Source organism: Vanessa atalanta, chromosome 6, assembly GCF_905147765.1.
Source record: "Vanessa atalanta chromosome 6, ilVanAtal1.2, whole genome shotgun sequence".
Classification (NCBI taxonomy): Eukaryota; Metazoa; Arthropoda; class Insecta; order Lepidoptera; family Nymphalidae; genus Vanessa; species Vanessa atalanta.
The window spans coordinates 6239413-6260541 of NC_061876.1; the positions used below are offsets into that span (position 1 = coordinate 6239413).

General features: G+C 28.7%; 3 protein-coding genes across 4 annotated transcripts; 2 read left to right on the forward strand and 1 right to left on the reverse strand.

Annotated features, from left to right (window-relative positions):
* The first annotated feature begins 1352 nt into the window (after positions 1 to 1352).
* Positions 1353 to 11282, forward strand: LOC125064842 (MICAL-like protein 1). 2 transcript variants are annotated; one of them, XM_047672101.1, is made up of 14 exons: positions 1353 to 1717; positions 1801 to 1985; positions 2057 to 2121; positions 2253 to 2601; positions 3105 to 3772; positions 3850 to 3977; positions 4061 to 4141; positions 4221 to 4416; positions 6617 to 6758; positions 7106 to 7276; positions 8772 to 8886; positions 9019 to 9118; positions 9590 to 9728; positions 9919 to 11282. In XM_047672101.1, exons 1-14 carry the CDS (start codon positions 1566 to 1568, stop codon positions 10092 to 10094), a joined length of 2667 nt encoding a protein of 888 aa, XP_047528057.1. In that variant the 5' UTR covers positions 1353 to 1565; the 3' UTR covers positions 10095 to 11282. The 2 variants fall into 2 exon arrangements, with proteins under 2 accessions (XP_047528057.1, XP_047528056.1); XM_047672100.1 differs by having other exon boundaries at positions 7106 to 7282; positions 9919 to 11280.
* A 1706-nt stretch (positions 11283 to 12988) lies between these two features.
* On the reverse strand, positions 12989 to 15016 carry LOC125064548 (nuclear cap-binding protein subunit 3-like). The gene is made up of 3 exons (XM_047671648.1): positions 14665 to 15016; positions 14296 to 14590; positions 12989 to 13994 (listed from the first exon to the last, which is right to left on the reverse strand). The coding sequence occupies exons 1-3, from the start codon at positions 14764 to 14766 to the stop codon at positions 13003 to 13005; spliced, it is 1389 nt and encodes a 462-aa protein (XP_047527604.1). The 5' UTR covers positions 14767 to 15016; the 3' UTR covers positions 12989 to 13002.
* A 908-nt stretch (positions 15017 to 15924) lies between these two features.
* On the forward strand, positions 15925 to 19918 carry LOC125064609 (polymerase delta-interacting protein 3-like). The gene is made up of 8 exons (XM_047671745.1): positions 15925 to 16149; positions 16753 to 16927; positions 17313 to 17394; positions 18083 to 18202; positions 18363 to 18522; positions 18862 to 19033; positions 19514 to 19698; positions 19806 to 19918. Exons 1-8 carry the CDS (start codon positions 16085 to 16087, stop codon positions 19894 to 19896), a joined length of 1050 nt encoding a protein of 349 aa, XP_047527701.1. The 5' UTR covers positions 15925 to 16084; the 3' UTR covers positions 19897 to 19918.
* Positions 19919 to 21129: the final 1211 nt, after the last annotated feature.

The window sequence follows — 21129 nt, forward strand, 5'->3', positions numbered from 1 at the left end:
CACGCATTACCACGGGAAAAATAGTGGGGCGCTTCTGCGTGGATCGAACTGACTGTACTAGGTTTCTGACTTTGTATTTGTTCTGATAAATCTACAGTAAACGCATACGAAGATTGAAGGTTGTGGTGTGGTGGAATGTTGTGAGATGACAATAAAGCGTCGTTGCGTAATCCGTTAAGAGTTCCAGTATCAACCTCCGTTATCATATCAGATGGATTATACGAAAGTTTTTCTTTATATACATAAAGAGTTAAAAAATTAAAACAGTTTTTGTTGGAAGTTTTTGATTTATTAAGATATCGCCATTTAAAGGTTCTACAAAAAAAAATATATATATATACAAAACCAGATTCTGAATAATATATCTGCAAAACATAGATACATTTTTTTTTAAATGCTGACAAATCATTATATAATAATTTGAATTAAATTTGTGATGGTTTAATGAAATATTAGTTTACAGCAATGAATTTGGTAATTGTTTTGTTATCGTTATTAAGTTATTGTCTTATTTAACAACTAATTACACAATGTACTAATTGTTATTACAGATTCCTTTTGTATAGATCTTCCCCTTGTTGTCAAATATTATAGATATTAATAAACTTAAAATATTATAGATAAAAATAAATAGATAATATAGATATTAATATACTATATGCACAATTTCAATTAACTGCACACCAAGACATAGACAACAAAAAGAAATGAGTTTTGGGTATAGACAATTTTACTACTTTTTACTAATTCCTGTATCATTGTTTTTGATCATTTTATAATCTATTCAAAATAAATTGGATGACTATTATACAAGAGTGATATTTTAAGTGCGTTTCTGTGTTAACTGCCTGTAATATAGTGCAGAGCCAAAATTTATCGTTTTAAGACTAAAGAAGAATAACTTCATTAAATGTATCTATTTGCGTAAAATAAATAAAAAATAGACTTTAAAATAAGCGATTAAAACAATATGTTCGTAAAATTCATTTAACAAATACATTTTTCATTATATTAATTATTATATAAGTACAAAATAAGTATTAGCACTATTCCTTGTAGTCAATTACAATGAGAAAAATATTCGTATAAGATCACGTAGGTATTTTAAAAATGTAGAAACATTGCAATCAAATTCAACTTCTGGTCCTCGCGCAAAAAAAAAATAGTTCAATTTTATGTTATCCTCACAGATTAAATATTTCAAAACAAAGCGCAATCGTAGAATGTCACCTCACCACAGATTAATGTCACTTCACTCAGCAAGTCTGCATTTTTTTTCTCCATAAATTTACCATAGATAAACTTTATCTAAGAAATATTTATTTTGACACATCATTTCATTATAACAATTTCACTTTCAGACGATAGTTTATCAAAAACTTTGTAATTTTTAAAAAACGTTTTGACTTTTGCGCTATAATGCAACGTTTTAAACACAGTAACATTATGAAATAATCATTTCATTTACATTCTACTATTGTTTAGAATCAAATGATGTATGTTTTAAAAGTCAACTTAATAAATATCTTTTAATATATAATAAAACAAATTCAAAGAAACTCGCAATGTCTGAAGTAAAAGGAACTAAAGCTCTGGAATTATGGTGTAAACGCTTAGTCAAAGATTGTCCAAATGTGCAAATAGATAATATGACGACGTCCTGGAGAAATGGCATGGCATTTTGCGCTCTAGTTCACCATTTTAGACCTGATTTGATGTAAGTTTATTATTTATCTATTTTGTCTTTACTTAATAATAGAAAAAAAAATTTTTTCGACTCTTAAGTTCCAAATCTTTCAGAGATGTATCAAAGTTAAAGCCTGAAAATATATATGAAAACAATCAGTTGGCCTATAGTATTGCCGAAAAACATTTAGGAATTCCGGCACTTTTAGACCCAGAAGATATGGTTGAAAATGAAATTCCAGATAGATTATCAATTTTAACATATTTATCTCAGTTTTATCAACGACTTGGTCATACTGGTAAGTATTGATTTTAACTTTTATCATTTAATATATAATAGTATGATACAATCTTTGAAATTTGTTTGCAGTAAACACAAAAGTATCTGAAAGTGATCCTAAAGTAACATCATCATCAACAACAAATCAAGGATCAGTTAGTATTGACACTTTATTAAATGCTTGCATTAAATCTGGATGTTATTGGCTTTACTCAGCACTGCTCTATTTGTGATGTTATCCTTTATCTTTAATTCTCAATTTTACTCTACATATTCACCCTTTTAGACACCAATCAAATTCGGAAAAGTGGCTTTAGATAAATGTGCCGTCTGTGGGTTGCCTGTTTATCTGGCACAGAGACTCATGGTTTCACAGAAGCTCTATCACAGGAGATGTTTCCGGTGCTCAAAATGCTCTGGACATTTAAATCCTAAAAATTATCATATTGTTGATTTGTCTAATTTTTCTTGTGACTCCTGCAAAAATGAAAAGACCCTACCTAAATTAGTAAATAATAATGACCAAATAGGAATGCTGGCATTTAGTAGTGATATGAGCTCAAACCCAGTGATTCTGAGGACTGAAGAGCCAGTAAGTCCAAAAGTTACCAAACCAAGACCGCAGTCAATATTAGGTGAGAATAAACCAAGTACTTTAAATGTCTACTACATCTTTTTATTTCACTTTGCATGTGTCTGGTTTCTTTAAAACATATGTTTACTGTTCTTTGTGTATGTGTATTAAAATAAAAATAAAAAAAATCTGTAAGCACTCTTATTTTTAAGATTTTTATTAAAATAACACATAGTTTTACATAATTTTTTTTTTAAATAATGTACATACTATTGTTTTATATGTGTAGTTTTTTTTAGGTATTATGTTATCTTTGTATAGCATTGCTAATTTGTTAAGTTATAATTTAAATTAACATATTATGACATAGTAATCACCTGTTCTTTTCATTTTTAATACAAACATGATTATGTAATGTAAATGTAAAAATTAACTTTGAAATAAAAATTAGAATTAGTTTCAACTAGGACATTAGTTCTCATTACTAAGTATATTATAATTTTTGAAATATATTCATTAATTGACTACAAAAACATAATTTTATTATATGTTTTCATTTTACAGAAAAAATAAGCATGTTTGAAAAGAATATAGAAAAAGATTCAAGTATCGAAGATAAAGTAGGAAATATTAGTTTAAAAGAAAATTTTAATAATAAGTATAAAGATATATCGAAATTGGATGAGGTTGATAAGCCAACTAATATAGAAAATCATAATATTGATGCAACTAGTATAGAAACGGAATCAAATGAAAATGAAGATGATCATTTAAAAACTGATAATATTTATAAAAACCTTCCAGAAAAACTGTATAAAAGTAATAAAGATAAATTCAATTTTTTACAAACACAATTAGCAAATGATACTCCAGATCCTGATAATACTACAAATACAATGAAAGATTCTGAGTCAATACATATCAAAGATGGCTCTGAAATGACTTCTTTGAGTACAGACACGAATGGCATATCAAATAACATTGAAGTAAAAAATAATGTAACTGACGATAGCAGAATAGCTCAAGGCAATGGTATTTCAATAAGTTTAGACATTTCATCTTTAGAACTAAGCAAACCTAATAAAATTGAACCTGAAATTACCATAAGTGTACCGCCTAGAAGAAAAAAGCACAATATTACTGGAAAAAAATTAACTGAAAATAAAGTAACAACTAAAATAATCAAACAATATCCTGATCACTTAAACCCTTTTTCTGAGGATGAAGATGAGGTATGTCTAAAATTATTACCAAAAAACTTTCTGCGATGATATGGGATATAATGCATGCCTTTCCAATTTTTATTTAGCATGACCAACAGGCAGTACCCCATAAAGTCAGCACAAACCCATTTGGTAGCAGCGACGATGAAGAAGATGAAGTTTCTTCAATCCAACCGTCACCAATTGTACCTAATGCTCAGACATCAACACCCTTGTATGTTATTACCCTGTTTATATATTGCATGAATTTAAGCTTTGTTTATATTTCTTTTTAATGAGATAATTTTTTGATTGCAGGAAACGCCACATTAAGGCCTACAATCCTTTTTGGTCCGATGGTGAGGAGCCCTCTTCTGATGAAGAATTAGAAGAGAAGAGGTATTATTTTATTATTATTATTATATTAAATAAATGGATGAAAAACACTTAGTGATTTTTGGAAATTATCTGTATATAGTTCAAACATGCACAAATCTTCAATAACAACAAGCACACCGAACCTCCCATCGAGTTTGCCAAGACGGAGGAAGCCAAAAGCACCCCCGCCGCCTTCAATTATCGCCGAGCATTTAGACGTTCCTTCCACATCCATGGACGATGTCGCGAGCATATCCTCATTCAGCTCACACACATCCACTATACACTCTGATCAGGTAAGATTAGACCATGCTTTTAGCTTTATATTTCTGAGCATAATTATATAGTTACAAGAACTCACGGGTCAATTGTTTATTTATTTAATAGTTATATTGGTCGAAAAAACAAGTTAAGTTAATGCTTTTAGCCAAAAAAAAAGGGAATACACAAACACATTTATTGAGTTATTGGTACTACTACTAAATACTTTAATACAACATTTAAATACTATGTCCATACTCAGGTATCCAAAATAAGATATAAATATATGTAAGTTTTTGTCAGAACTATATAATATCAGAACAATATCGAGACCAAATAATAAATAATATTATTTTTATATCATAAATCACCTTGGAGAGACACTATAATTAATATATGATTTGCTATTTAGAAAGCATTCCTTATTAGCTATTGTGATTACAAATATGAGAAGTGAAAGTTCGAGGTGTATAGACTTTTAAGTATTGTCACACTCACACCTAGGTTTGCCATTTAATAATATGAAATATAAGCGAAAAGTAAGTGAGTTTCTACAACATAATATATTTTTGTTATATCAATCAAGCATATCAGTCATCGCAAAAGTTCTTATAATATAAATAAATATGTATTCATATTAAAAAGGATAGCTATTAAGTTTTACACTGGTATGCCATTTAAGTCATTAAATGAAAATATAGAAATAGAACAATAGTTTGTTCTATTTTAGACAGTTACAATCTGTACTAATATTATAGAAAGGAAAAATTTGATTGTTTGTATGTAGGAAGTAATAAAAGGAACTGACTGACTAATTCTTTAAAAAAAAAACACTTAGAAAGCTACACTACATAAAAATATAAATGATATTTATACCATATCATTTTCTTTATTAATATGCACCCGTGCGTCGTCGACGACGTCGCTAATTGACCAATAAAACACGATAAAAGATAAAGAAACAGCCCGGAAATTACATATGCAAGTTTCTTAATTAACAATTCTTTAAGTATAATATTAATTGTAAAATGCAATTATTTATCTATCAAATACAAAATTCAGTTGCGTTTGCAATTAAATTGTAATCGCGACTTTGTTTAAAAATCACGTGTATATATCCACTGGAACGAATCGGTTCTTTAGCCGCTTTCAATGGCAAAAAAACTTTGACCTATAAAATTGGTATTCATTCATTTTTAGAGTTCTAAATATTCAATGGTATTCATGATGGATTCGTGAAAAATGAATTTCAAAGTCGGCGAAGTTGTTACCGGAACTTTAAAAGTAAAAATACTTAAAGTGTAAGAAGTTTATTTTGTTCTGAACATCCAACAGAAGTAACAATCATAATAGCATATAAAACAAATGAAAAAATAGTTTTCATATGAATTACAGTTTAAATTAAAAAGATAAATTAAGTTTTTCTTTTTTTATAATATATAGAGAGTTGATTTGGATAAAAATTAATATTAAAGTAAAGTAACTTGAGCTCTGACGACGGAACAGAATACATTGTGTACTTCGATTATGATTAATTAACGATAATTTCCAACAAAGTGATATACGTACGTGATTTATTACAACTTATTGTAGATTCGTGTTAACCTGTCTTATGGCGCAAGTTTCCTTAAATTCGTTCTGTGTTTTTTAATGTTTTTAAAATATTATATATTACAACGAATTCTTGGATTATTCTGAAAGATTATTAATATGAACCTCGGACACCAGGTTAATACAGTCGATGTAGTTCAGTGACATAGAGTTGCATTATAAATAAATGAATAGTAAACAGAAACTTCATAATAGAGCAGAGCTATTCGCAAATCACAAATCGCAAAGGAAAAGTACATCTAATGTTTGTTTATCTTAACTCCTCCTGCAATCGAAATAAAATATAGATTATACGTGATAAAATGCAATAATCGTTAAACAGTAACAACAACATGCATTACCAGTATTCGCATTTCCTGTATCGTAATCAGTGTGATATAAACATGCAATAAATAAAAACAATGCTTATCGCCGATAATTTAGTGTAGCTACAAGATAAAAAGTAAACATAATTAATATAACATTGAAGAGAATATTTACTTTAAGATAATTAATATCAGAATTGTCTAATGTTAGTTACATTAGACGATTGTAACATGATTCATCAAACAGATTAGGTATTTATTGAGCATACTCAATAAATACTACTATGTATTAGACGTTTATAAGTTAATCAATTTACAGAAATCATTCGGTTTATCAACACCAAAATCGAAGAAGAAACGCCCGGCGCCCACACCTCCCGACAGTATTTCGACTGCGTCGGGTTTTGGTGGATCAGCCGAAAAAGGAATCGACTCATTTGGCCTTCGTAACACGTCAGATGGTAAATTATATAAATAATTCCTATCCATCTCAACGATAATCTTGCACTAGTAATGTAGATTGCAAAATATGACTTTTATCAGATACCTACAACTAAACAACTAGTTTATTAGATTTCTAAGTCACAAATATTGATCGAGTGGTTTTATATCTATTAAATTAACAAATTTTTAAATAAATATCATACACAAGACCACAAAATGTTTTAAATATAGCCTTTCCAACTACTAAAGTAATAAAGACAAGTTAACTGTGTTGACATACAATTGACGCGTTATCAATATGGTTGAACGAAAATATTGCGTTTTGAGTGTCGGTTATTTCTAAATGTCAGTTAATTTCGTCCAGGTGCTCGTAAAGTGAAGGGACCAGCTCCAGGTCTACCGCTACCGGAGCGGCGCGAGGTGAAGATGCAGATGACGGTTGAGGAGTTGCAGGTGCAGCTTGACATGCTGGAAACGCAGCAGCTGGGCTTGGAGCGGCAGGGCGTGCTCATTGAACAGATGATTCGCGACAAGTGTGAGGGTAAATTCGATTTCCGCACTACTATTGCTATAACACGCTTTTCTTCTATGAAATTTTGGAAAAATGGTTTTGGTGTAAGGAAATAATATAATTTAAATCCGCTTACTGATTATTAATTACAAATCTATGAATAACATGTACTTAACATGGAAGAGGTACGTTGTACATAAGGCTATAATTTGCACTATGATTATCACTTAATCTATGATTTGTAAATAATAATAATAGCAAATTTATGTCCAAAAGACGCACACTGATCGACATTTCGCTGCACAGTGCCATCACAGTGTTAATTTTACTATACTGAATGTAAATTAAATTGTTATTTATAACCGAAAATATTTATAAAGCGAAAGTGAGATTGTAATATAATTTTTTTTCGACTATCAATGTTACTGTTTGTGCATTAATTGGAATTTAAGAGTTGAGTTACGATCACGGGGTTTCAAAATAAGATAATTTTGTATTGTTTTATTATACAAATATAGAGGATGCGCGTATAGACTCCTTGAGATTACATACTACGAACTTATTTAATATATTGTGGCATAAAAATAAATATTTTTGCAATAAACGTTTCAAACTTCTTTTAAATACAAGAAATTGTTAATTATAAAATTGATAATGTATCATCAATTACTTGTCTTTATCAATTTATTTGGTTCTGCACATAACAATGCAAGATAAAGGATTTTAGAATATAACACAACATGGATATTCTCCTTGTTATATTTTTGCTATGAAGGTTTTTGCCACCATACAGACTGTTGAGGGCTATTGCTGATAGTATTCGGAGTGTATAAAAATGGTCGTCTCTATAGATTTTACTCCGCAAAATAAAACAGATTTTTTAAATAAAAAAAATATAAAACTAAAAAATAATAATAATATCACACTGAATGAATGGCATAGGCACACTAAAGTCAGGTGTACAATTCAGTACGAAATATAGTGCCTACTACATATATGTATATCGAAAGTTTAAAACAAATTTTTTGTCTAATCAGCTCTTACTACAGCTAATGTTTGATATGAGTTTGCGCGAATTGTCTCTATTGGAAACTAAACGGCTCTCATTATCTATACAAATAAATAAAGTTAAAGCATCTTTATGACTATGAATGACTATTAATTTATGACTTGCGTGTTACCAAAACCAAAACTTGTTTTTATCTGTATGTCCCGGCTAATATTCAAATTGGGCAAAAATTACAAATGTTAATAGTTAGAATATTCCTAGATACAGTTTAGTTTTCATTTATCAAAATCGATTTAGTCATCGAAAACTTATAACAACTTAATGTTTACATATTTGTTCACCGGTGTTGCCTAATTATAATTACTAAAAACGATTTACTGGTTTTATTAATAGACCAGTATATGTTAAATTTTAGAATTTTGTATTTGTTATTAAATGTAGTATAATAAAAATTTCACACGTATAGGTGCGAAAAAATTGTTTATTAATAATTTATAATCGCTTGTTCAGGTGACGACGGGCCTACAGCTCCGCAAGAGGAAATTGAAGATTTAGTTATACAACTATGCGAACTAGTCAATGAGAAAAATGACTTGTTCAGGAAGCAGACCGAGCTGATGTACATGTGAGTAACATAATCGTTAAACTATTAACCATTAGCATAAATTACCTTTTATGTGCATATAATGTGAGCAACAGGATATGATTTTTCTTTATATAATTAAACCTTCAACGATACGTGTTTTGATTTTTATAGACGAAGGCAACAGAGACTGGAACAAGAACAAGCTGACATTGAGCATGAAATTAGGGTCATACAATCTCGACCAGCCGTTAACCGCATAGATGCAGATAAGGTAAATAAAGACCAAAAAATTTGTGCCAATAAGTACCCGTAACACATGAGTGTGATTAATATAATAATGATACCATGCACATCTTCTTAAACTCATACACTTATATAACTGCCTGTAAAATTTAAGGATATTGATATATAGCAATTAAAATTAATTATATGCATTCAACGCAATTTCTAATATCACCAATGTAAATACGTGGAATATAAAATATATATAAAGCTATACTTATCGCCCGAGCCTTAGTCTTCAAATGTTATAAAAAAGTACCTTACCTTGGTGTTTAATGTTTATGCTCGCTTCATACCAAATTTCATCAAATTCGGTTTAGTGGAAAGTGAAAGGGACAGACAAACAGAGTTACTTTTTTATATTATTAGTATATATTTTGAATATAAGCCATTGCAAATCGGTACTTATTAAATTTAAAATGCTAGCATCAAAACTTAGTAAATCTGTGTACTTGTAAAGGTGCGCGAGGAGCAGCTGGTGTCGCGGCTGGTGGAGATCGTGCGCCTGCGCGACGAGCTGGTGCAGCAGCTCGACGCCGAGCGCCGTCGCGAGCGCCAGGAGGACCTCGCCATCGCCGCCTCCATCGCTACCAAGAGAGGTACCTCAGCCACATGACAAAAATACCCCACGGGGACGCAGCTACAACGGAAGCCTAAATTGTTTTGCTTATTTTGGGAGTGGGGGGTGATATTATTACTTAATATAATTTCATAACTTATATATAATTATTTTTTCTGATTCATTTTTACTCTGTAAAAATCTTCATTGCCTCATATGATTTCTTACAGCACAAAGAAACAGTGAATCAAATAGTTCTTCGATGAAATCTATGGAGGCAGTGTCACCAGTAAAAAAAAACAAAGTGAAAGACAAGGTTAAGAAACAGCTAAAAAAGGCAAAGCATACATTGATTTCCAAGAAAAAAGATGAAGACAAACCAGAAAAGGAAAGAAAGTCAAAATGAATTTATATATATTAATGGTCTTTTATATTTTAATAACGACTAACATAGACCCATAAGTAAAAATGACGTATTAAAAAAGATCTTATCTTAAAATTATATAAAAAGCGTATAAAAGTACTTTAGAAGACTGAAACATTCCACTGAACTTGTATAAATTATCATGGTGATACTTTAAAGAAACCATGACTAACAATTCAAAATCATACGAAATTTTAATAGAACAAGTACTTAGGTGAAATGTGAAATTCGGTTATTGTAACTTAAAAAGCCCATACTTTAATTTTTAAATATTAAGAAGGTAATATTGATATGTTCTAAAATAACAAGATTCTTTTATAATATTATTTGGCGGTATACACAGCACAATAACATTTGCAATGGCTTAATAATAAACTCTGTCTGTTTTGAATATAAGAAATATAATATAAAGTTTAGTTTGTAAAATATACAATTAATTATCATTACGTTTAATAGATTAGAAAGTATTTTCATTTTATATATCAATTCAAATTTAGATATTTTGCATCAATAAACAAAACATAGCAGTTAACTATTTGGAACACTATAATCTATCAATTTCAGAATCTCACTACTGCATTATATTTACTAACGAAGGAGATAAATAACACATAGAAATAAGTGCTGAAAGGTATACTCAATATTTCAATATATATCTTTTTAAAGTAAAGCAGTGCCATTGGTTTAAATTATAAATACTGAAGTATCTTGTCAACATTTTTGTCCTAATTTGTACTGCCATTTGATATTCTATATGATTATAAATGAATAATGACAAAGGGTATAGTTTTAATCGGTTATATTATTAGAAAGCTGAAATTAGGGAAATGGTTTTCCATATTACCTTATTTTATATATAACACCTCTCAAAAAAAGAATTATTAACTTTGTTGTTTCTTAACTTATGTCTTTTTGCTATAACATCTTTCAATATTTTTAAAGTTAGTGAAAGCAATTGTTACTATTACTATAACTGCTTAAATAATTGTGTCGAATATATCTTAGAAAAAAATTATTCAGTTAAAATGTTATTAAAACTCTTAGCATATATTATTACATTAGAAATTGTTGAAACAGATGCGATAAAAACAGTTTTTTTTATTTTTCTCATGCCATATCTTTGATTTAAGTAGGTATTTATTAGTAGTACCAATGACTATGATGATTACTTTTTCTTAAATAAATAATAATATATATATTTCACAGATCAACTAAAGTTAATGTATATTTTTATTATTGATTACGAAAGCGTTATATAAAATAGAATAAATAATTTATATATAAACATGTGCTGTTCACAAAAATATCAAACATTTAAATGTAATTTCAGGTATCTACAATTTTTTAATAAAAAAATATAGTCAGTGTAAAAGTTAATTTCTAAATTAATTATATTTACAACTGTTGGGCACGCAAAACATTGTATAATACTCTGTTTATTTATTTTTTGCTAAATGTATTTTTTTTCTATAATATTTACATTTGTTATAAATATTTAATGTTATACACTTACAAATTACAATTTATATTAAACCATAACATATTAAATTAGTCTCGATGAAATTTTTATCTTACGTAAGTGCACTTAACATGGAACTTAACATTATTGCACAAAGATAATATACTTTTTTTTAAGTTTGAATTTGTTTTATTTTTTTGTATGTAAATAATTAATCGAAGACAATGAGATTTAGACATAGACTAAATTACTACTTTTTACTAATATGTAATATTATTAAAAATAGTGATTTAATTAGTAAATAGTACCGCAACAATATATTGTTGCAATACTAATTTTGGGATAAAATCGTGTAGAAAGTCGATTCGTTTTTTTATATAACGAATAATACGTGGTATTAACAGGAAACTACCGCCTGATGGAACAACTTATCGTAAATGAAATAATTCGCTTTCAATTTTAATATATTTGCCAATCAGTATTTAATTTAATATATTTGTCATTTATATGAAAAAAAATATAATATGAAATGTGTAATAAACACTTTTATAATAAGCGGTGGGTCAATTGTTTCAAAATATATGTGTTTTTTCTGGTTCTATAGTTAATTTGTTTCTAATGTTAATTGCCTAAATATTTAATTGTATTCTATTCATATATAGCTAGGTATTTTAATGTATTATTTTGATATTCAATTATTTTATGGTGTGTATGGTGATTGCAGTTCCTAGGATACTTTGATTACTCTGATTCCTTTGTTACTGTGGTATACTGTTTGCAGTATGATGATGGACGGTCATTATGGAAGATTCTCGTAAGCACATGCACTAGAATAGACATGGGCGTTTTTAAGCAAACCAATATATTTCTAAGGCGCTACTGAAAACTGATTTTAAAATCTGATTTTAGTAGCGCCTTTCCTCGGCAATTTGAATACGTTCTTAGATTTCGAGTTTGTAGATAACAATTTATTAAAGTATCACATTTATTGTTTGACACAATTGAGTTTTGATATAACTAATGCAACATTTAATATTTCAACTTTGCCAATACAGCGACCAACATGTGATTGATTTAGATAAGACATATTTTTCAATCATCAAAACAAAGCGAACTGTCGAAAATTTTGTAGCGGTAAATGGACTGACGGTTTCATTATTTTATTGAATGTAAAATCATTTACAAATTTAAATCTTTTTCCGTATTAAATAACTAAAGGCTTAAATAGGAATGATGAGTTATTTTTTGTTTTGTTCAGTACTCTACTAAGCAATGGAAACAAAAAAATTTTTTACTTTATCACATAGTAAATCTTTGAAATTATGTATCTAAAATGATAATTTATTTAGAGTGTTTTTTATATTTTTTTTTTAACAAAGAAGATATAAGATAATATGAAGTAAAATAAAAACAAGAGTTATCATAATTACTTTATTCATTAACATAATTATTATCTATTTCAATTCGTAAGTTACATTGCTTTGTTTTACGAATTTTATCCCTTAGGTCATCAGATTTTTGTTTGCGGGTTGTCAAAATTTGTCTTAAATCACTTTGCTGTGGTGCATTTGCATCATTAACTTCTAATCTAGACCACACAGAGTTTTTTGTGCTACTGGCTACTTTCTGTACCCTGCTCATCATATTACTATCCAACCCATTGGAGGGACTTTCATCACTAGAATATGATTTATCTTGTACCACCTTTACTCCCAGTCGTGATTGAATATTTTTATGAGTACTTTTTACAGGTCTTTCTTTATATTTGAATTTGTCAGAAACTATTTTTGTTTCCTTAGGCATAAACATACTTCTGGAATTCATAACCTCAATAGATAATGGCGCATAGTTGTCATTTTCCTCATCTATGTTTTGATGTATGGGGTTAAGTTTGACTTGTTTTGATTCTTCGTCATCAGCATGCATTCTCATTCTGGGAGTTTTAATTTTCTTTTTCCATTCTGAATCTGAATCACTACTTTCCTCCTCATCTTCAATATTATAATTTCTCTTTCCAAGTCTCATTGCTAACCTTTTATTTTTTAACTGTATAGTTTCAGTTGGTTCTTCAGACTTATCCTCATAATCAGATTTTGTCAATTTTCTTTGAAATATTTCTTGGTGATCATAAACACCCCAAGATCTACATAAATCACCCCAAGGATTCTTACTAGTATTATTACCACTTTCGAAATTTTGAGTATCTTTAACTTTTCGCTCTGGTATTTTATCTGTAACCTTTTTATCACTGTTTGTTGCAAAACGCATTAAAATTGTATCACTTTTTGAATGTGGCACACCTTCTCGCCAATGGTATGAAGACTTTTCTAATAACATCTTCTTGACATCATCATTAGTTATTTCTTGGGAATGCACTAACAATGCTAATGCAACAGATATATTATCTTGACAAACAATGTTACCTGAAAAAAACAAATTAATAAACAAAACTCTGATGTAATTGCTGTTATAAAATCTAAAATAATACTAATTGAGTTGAATATTAGATATCTTGGAACAGAATGTGGGGGCAAATATTTTAGTAAACGCTACTGATAGTTCATATGCCTAATTTGTGTTTATATTTCATCTAAGCAGTAAAACAATATACAGTAAAGGAACTCGCATAAGTCAAAACTTTGTGAATTAAACTCTAACCTTTTTTCTCAAGAGCAGACCTTAACCCCACAGTAGGACATAGATTTATAAAAAAAAAAAACTTACATGAATTGGCACCCACCCATTCCAAAGACACTGGCTTATAATCTTTTAAATATTCAAATATTTCCTTTGTGGTCAAACCACCGACACCATTTAAATGTAATGTATCAAATCGGAAATGTCTTTCGTTTCCACTTTCAATTCCACAGTTACTGTACAGCTCATCAATTTGATTCTGTGTTACCAATTTATGCCCAGTTAAGTTTAAGCCAAATCTTTTAGCTCTATCTTCCAACTTTGAAGCATCGACTTTATTTAACTGTTCGACAATAAGCCCTTCCTTATCGGCTCTATAAAACTGAAATCAGACGATCACATAATGATGTCACAATTAGACTAAAAAACAAACCAAGCTGCACAAAAATGTCATACCAAAGTACTTTTATTATCCAACAATTTATGGGACGATTGCTCGTCATCAACAAGCATTTCTGTATCATCACTCATTTCACCTTCTTCTCTTTCTTGCTCCATAATTTATTTTCTGTGATCGATAAATATATCACCTTATAAATACAAATAGCATGAATATTTGGTCCGACTTAAACTCAACAATCCATTTTCTTTGATTGATTGTTTATATAGTTTATGCACCTTAAAATCAACATGTAGTAGAGAAATATATAATTGAACACATCATTAACATTTACAATGAAGAATTAAATTATTAAACTAAGAAAGACATTGTACACATTACCAAAGACAATATAAGCACAGTGGTGACAAAGAGTGGTGAATGGAAATAATGGAATCGGGAATGGTCATTGACCATAGAGTATACTTCCTAGTTTTTCTTTTACTGTTTTATAAGTTCTAAGCTCACCACAGATATATTTTTGTTTATCTTACAAAATATTATAAAAAGTACTTACTAATTTACCAGACCATAGCAATTTTACTGTATGTGTATTAATTTTTTGCGTTACTATAATTTCATTGTAGTCAGATATTGTTAATCCACATTGTGTTGGTAATAATGAAATATCTCACAAACTGCACTTTAATATTGTATGATAAACAAATTTGCTATATGCATGGTATGTATGTCTTGGTTGGTAGGTTTTTTATAATATGGTGTACAATGAAGAGTTCAGATTTGTCCACCGAGTACCCGCACCCAGTATTCAAAAATTAGATTTTCCATCTTACTGATTGACGTGTTCAGGATACAGTGTGAGCTTCCACTATTGCGTATGTATTGCGTTGTTATCATTATTGCGTATAAACTATCTGAAAAAAGCAGGAAGCAGAAACGTGGCAGTCCCAACAGTGCTTTAAGTCAACATTTATAAGAACCTCTGCACATTCCGTCAGTCGGCAGCAAGATAAATGCCATAAATACTAAATAGCATCTCAAGAACTGGTAAATTAATGTACAGCCCTGCATGTGTAATTAGCCCTACCATTATGCTCTTGAGATTTGCAATCATTACCCGAAATCATTACCTGGTTTTAATTGAAAATAGACATAAATACTTATATTATACGCCTGATCTTTATTAATTGCCGCACAGTCTTTTTAAATGGTTGTTTTCTCTAAAAGATAGTGAATGGTAATCTTTAATATTCGCTGAGTAGGTGTTTGATCTTTCACTTGGCAGCACTGCTATTATTTGACTTTTGACAGTTTATTTGATTGATTATAATATAAGACATCTTTCTGAATTCCAACTGAATACATTAAAGTGATTATAATTACAATAGTTTAAGATTTCGATTTAATTCATTATTACATTTAATATCACAACTAAATCTTATTCCTAAGAAATTTATTTTGAACCTATCAATAAATATGGCTTCGTATGTTGATATGAGTCTGGATGATATAATACAAAAACAGAAGAGGGGAATTTCTAGGTAATAATAAAACTTTAAATAATATATATTATCCGTTTATGTTCAGGTTGTAATTGTAACTTTAGCATTTAGTATTTACTTTAAGATTTATTCCACTTTCCGATAATACCCCAATCACATTGATCAAAATATTTTTTAAGTTGAATCCTATTTGTTATTAGAGACAAAAAGTCAAAACAACTTGATTGTTTTCGGTGCATATACAATGTAAGGAGAGATTTTTACATTTTACAGTGTCATATTATCATTGTCTATAGGTGAATGTATTTTATCTTTACCAACAGTGACCTTTTTTCTAAAAAAACTCAGTAGCACACACAAATGTTCTTTGAAATGAATGTCACAGATTGTAATTTTTACGAATCTCAAGAATATTAATTCTATAATCTGCTAACCTTATAGCTTCAGATCAACTGGCTCCGGTTATAGTATTTTCACATGTTGTTATATGTATTTCAGTTGTTATGTATGTAAGTCAGATGTCAGATTTGATTATTTTGGAATATCTGGCATGTAATATTATTGTAGGTTATTAAGATGCCTGGTATTTATCGCAATATCTTACCCGAAGACACATGTGATCTAGTTTTTTTTTGCTTATAGGCCTAAATCAAAAATGAAGAATCAATCTGTACCAGCAAAACAAAAAATTATTGATGCAAGGAATAAAATTATATCAAAAAAGAGAACTCAAATCACCGATGCCAGGGAAAAATTAGCAGAGCTTGCAAGAAAGAAAGATGCACGCTTAAGATTAGAGCAAATGAGAGCAAAACGAGTAATGAGAAAATGTTTTTCAATTTTACAAATAATGTTTCTAATATTCTTGGTTATGTTATTAGTTAAAAATATATATAATTTAACTAATGATTAACAATATTTAAAAAAAAGTCATAATTTTGATTCAAATTTTACCACTTCTGCTGGTGATAGAAAATATCTCAAAACTTGTAATGCAAGTTACAGCAATATATTTGTGATAGTATTTATATTTATAAAAATAATAGTTATTATAGAATCACATTTATTAAGCTAGGTAGAAAACTAAAATAATAACAAGCCCATATACATGATGTACTTTTCAGTAATTTATTTTTCAAGTATGTACTTTAAGTATGTACTTTAAGGTAAAATATGTAATTTTTATTTTTTAATTTAAACAGGCAATGGGAAAAGTACAATGTGGAGGTTCAGTTAACCAAAATCATGGAAAATTTATAAAAGTTCATACAAAACGGGAAAGAGGTAAGTTGTATATTAATATACAAAAAAGATGTTTATTTGCAGCCTATTTTATTTTTTAAGCTTTTAGTAGGCCTCCTGTGTCAGATGTGTAAAATTGCAAAATTTCTAACTTATTACATTCAATAACATTTCAATAAATTTTTTTCACTAAAACATAAAGGAAATTTTTATTCCGTTTGTGCTTGCTTGGGTGTGATGAAAATGTAAGTTTCTGTAGTCAGGGAAAAATAGAAACTACACATCAGAAAAATAGAATACAATAAAAATATTTTTCATGTCTTCAAATGTTGGGTTGATCTGATATCAAACCAATTTTAGATATTATATGTATGCATATTATATTTAATTAAATACCAGTCTTACAAGAAAGATTTGTCATTATATATTTCTTACACATTACTTGTTCCTATATATAGGTCCTACAGGTCCAAGTAATGTGGTCAGAATATAGGTTGTTTATCACTAACTGTAAGAAGTAAACTAAACTTGAGATGATGTTTACATTTTCAAATCAACAATTTCATTAAGTCTAGGTGACACTTAGTAAAATTGTTAAAAAACTATCATTTATAACATACTCAACTTACATTTAAAGCATATATGCCCAATATCCATTGAAAATGTCACAGAGTTTTTTTATATTTGACAATAATATATTTAGTAATAATTTTTTTTTCTTAATTACCAGTGTTCACAGATCCTTCGAGACATGTTGTTTCACAGCCACTTGCAGCAAAAACTCTTAGAAAGCAAACTCTTACTAATAAAAAAAATATTGGTGATAGATCTATTGAAGCTAGGAGTTTTGGTATATTCTTTTTTATTAAAAATTTTAAAATGATTTTTATTGTTTTTCGCATTGTAAAATATAATTTATAATTAGGCAAATATTTAATTTAAAGATATAATTTTAATTTTTTTTTTATTATAAGATAATATACAACTTTGTGATATTTTTCCTTTTACAGCTAAATCTTCACTAAAGCCCATAATTCGTACAGTTGAAAATGATCTAGAAATTATTGACAATACCATGGATGAAGAATATGAGCCATTGAGAAAGTCATTTTCTAACCGTAAAGCAAGTTTACAACTCAAAATTGTTACCCATAACAATGAAATAAACAGGTATTTTTTTTTCTATATCTAATATAGTGTTGCATATTGATAGTCCACTATCGATAGACTATCGATAGTTAAGGTGTTAGAGATAGTACCGATAGTCTATCGATAGTATCGATAGTATCAATAGTATTGCTTACAAAGAGCTAGCGATACTATCGATAGTACTATCGATATGATGAATAGTTTTCGAGGTCAACTATCGATAGTTCTGCAACGCTGATCTAATATATCTGTTTAGTTTCATTATAATTGTAAAATTTAATTGCACATGAGTTAACTATATCAAACTTTTGTTGCCACAGATAAAAAATAATATTGTTTTTTTTTTAATTTATTTTTAAGAACTACCATAGTAGAAAAAGAAAAAAGTCCACCAAGACCTCCATCAATTTTGAAAAAGAGACCTATGGCGGCCTTACGAATTGAAAATAAAACTGAAAAATTGGATAAACCTCACGAATATAGAATTATTGTGAGTAATTTACGCAGCACAGTGACAGGTGGAGATATTGAAGTAAGATTTTAATCTTCTCATTTTATGAACCTTATCAAATAAAATGCAAATTACTACACAATAACCAATGCACATAAACATACAACAAAAATTCAAATATTGGGTCTTTGAATGTCATTACTTACTAAAATAAACTGTAAATAAATCAACAACAAACTAGTCAACATTGTAGTTACAATTGACAGAATTTGCAGTCAGAGCTTATAAAAGCTTTATTCCAAACATGCATATTTCCCTATATTGTAATGCATTCTGAGAATAACATTGTGTAAGCTTAAATTATTAAGGTAAATAGACAAATCATAACTTCATAAGGTTTGTCAACAACATTTATGTTAATGCAAAATAAGTAGCTTTACTTTAAAATATCTGTACAAATACTAATTTCCAATTGATTACTAATTCATATGGATGCAATTTATTTTTCAATAATTTGTATATTGTATATTAATATAATAAACAAAAACAATTTTATTATAGGAATTATTTGGTGACGTTGGCGGCATGATAGAATCACGATTGGTTCGACCAGGAACAGCAGAAATAATTTATAAAAGTGTTGAAGATGCCCAGAGAGCTGTAGATCTCTATCACAATAGGCAATTGGATGGACAGCCAATGAATTGTCTTCTTGTCACGCCCCGTTCAACATCTGCTGCCACTAGGTATAATATAGTATATTAAATAGTTACTGATAGTAAATTTAATCCAAAATTTATATTTTGTGCGGTAATGTTGTATCTTTTTAATATATCATGATAAAAATTTTTAGGAACAGTAACAAGCCTGCACTGTACAGCACAAACTCAAATGTGGAACCAGATATATCAACATTTCATAAGGTCTTATTTAGTAACTTTTAACAAGTATATCTCATGAAACGACAAAAGAAGAAGAATCAAGAAACATGTTAGATATAACTGAACTGAGAATTTAAATTTTCAATGGGCTTTGTTTATTATTATTGTCCATTTAATTTCCAACATTAACTGCAGAAAAAAATAAAAATCTTAAATCCCTTTTCATCTTTTACTTTAACAACATTATCTACAATACCTTTACTGTTATTTTACTCATTTTACACCTCTATGACTCACTCTAGCGACTAATTTTCTACTGTAACATTAGACTAAACTTTATTAATTAAAAAATATATATAAAAAAATGCAAATATGTCATAAACACATTTATAGTTTGTATAAGCAGATTGCTAGCGTATTATCATCTATTATCGGTGATACCATCAACTTTCAACCATCAAAGTTGAGGAATGAGTTGTATCAGATAATTAAAAATAAATAAGATGTAATTATATTTATTGAGGTAAAATTATTAGGTTAACACAATGTCCCTATTTTATCTGTGATCTTCAAAAAAAATCCTACGTTGGAAATACATAGAGTATTGTAGACTTACGAAAATTATCTCACCTTAAAAAGTGTCAGCCAAAATATATGTAATAATAAAATGCCAGTATGGTGCTACTATAGCTACAGGATATCACCTGAAATTACGAAATCCGATTTTAAATTAGATTACCAGAATAAATTGAAAATAGCGCCTAATGAAATCGGATGTCTATGTCCCTTTAATTCCGTTTTAGTCTACCGAATATTATTTCGTTCTTTCAAAGTATTATATTAGTATTATTATTACTCTATTCCCGTATATAAAACCATTTTCGCATGAAGAATAATCTTGTTCTATCAGTTTCAGTGCTTAACTGCCTGCCGCCTACATTTATTTTGTAACTACGTGTCCCATTAGTTTAATACAAAAGGAAAGTAGTATATAATTAGTCATAACCGATAATTTCTTGCGGCCGGATTCAATTTTAATGCTCAGTCGGGCACGATTAAAAATGGCGCCAACTTATGTGAATAGCTTCGATACACAAATTTCAAATAAATAAAATGATCCATTAATAGCAAAAGAATTATAGATATACATATTTTTTTAATTGTTCAAATTATAGAAGATTGTAAAAGCATTTTCGATAGTAATGTCTGATACATAAATGACAAAACCATAAGATAACTTTGCTTTAATTAACTTAAAGAATTAATAATAAAGTGACAATACAATAATAAAGTGAC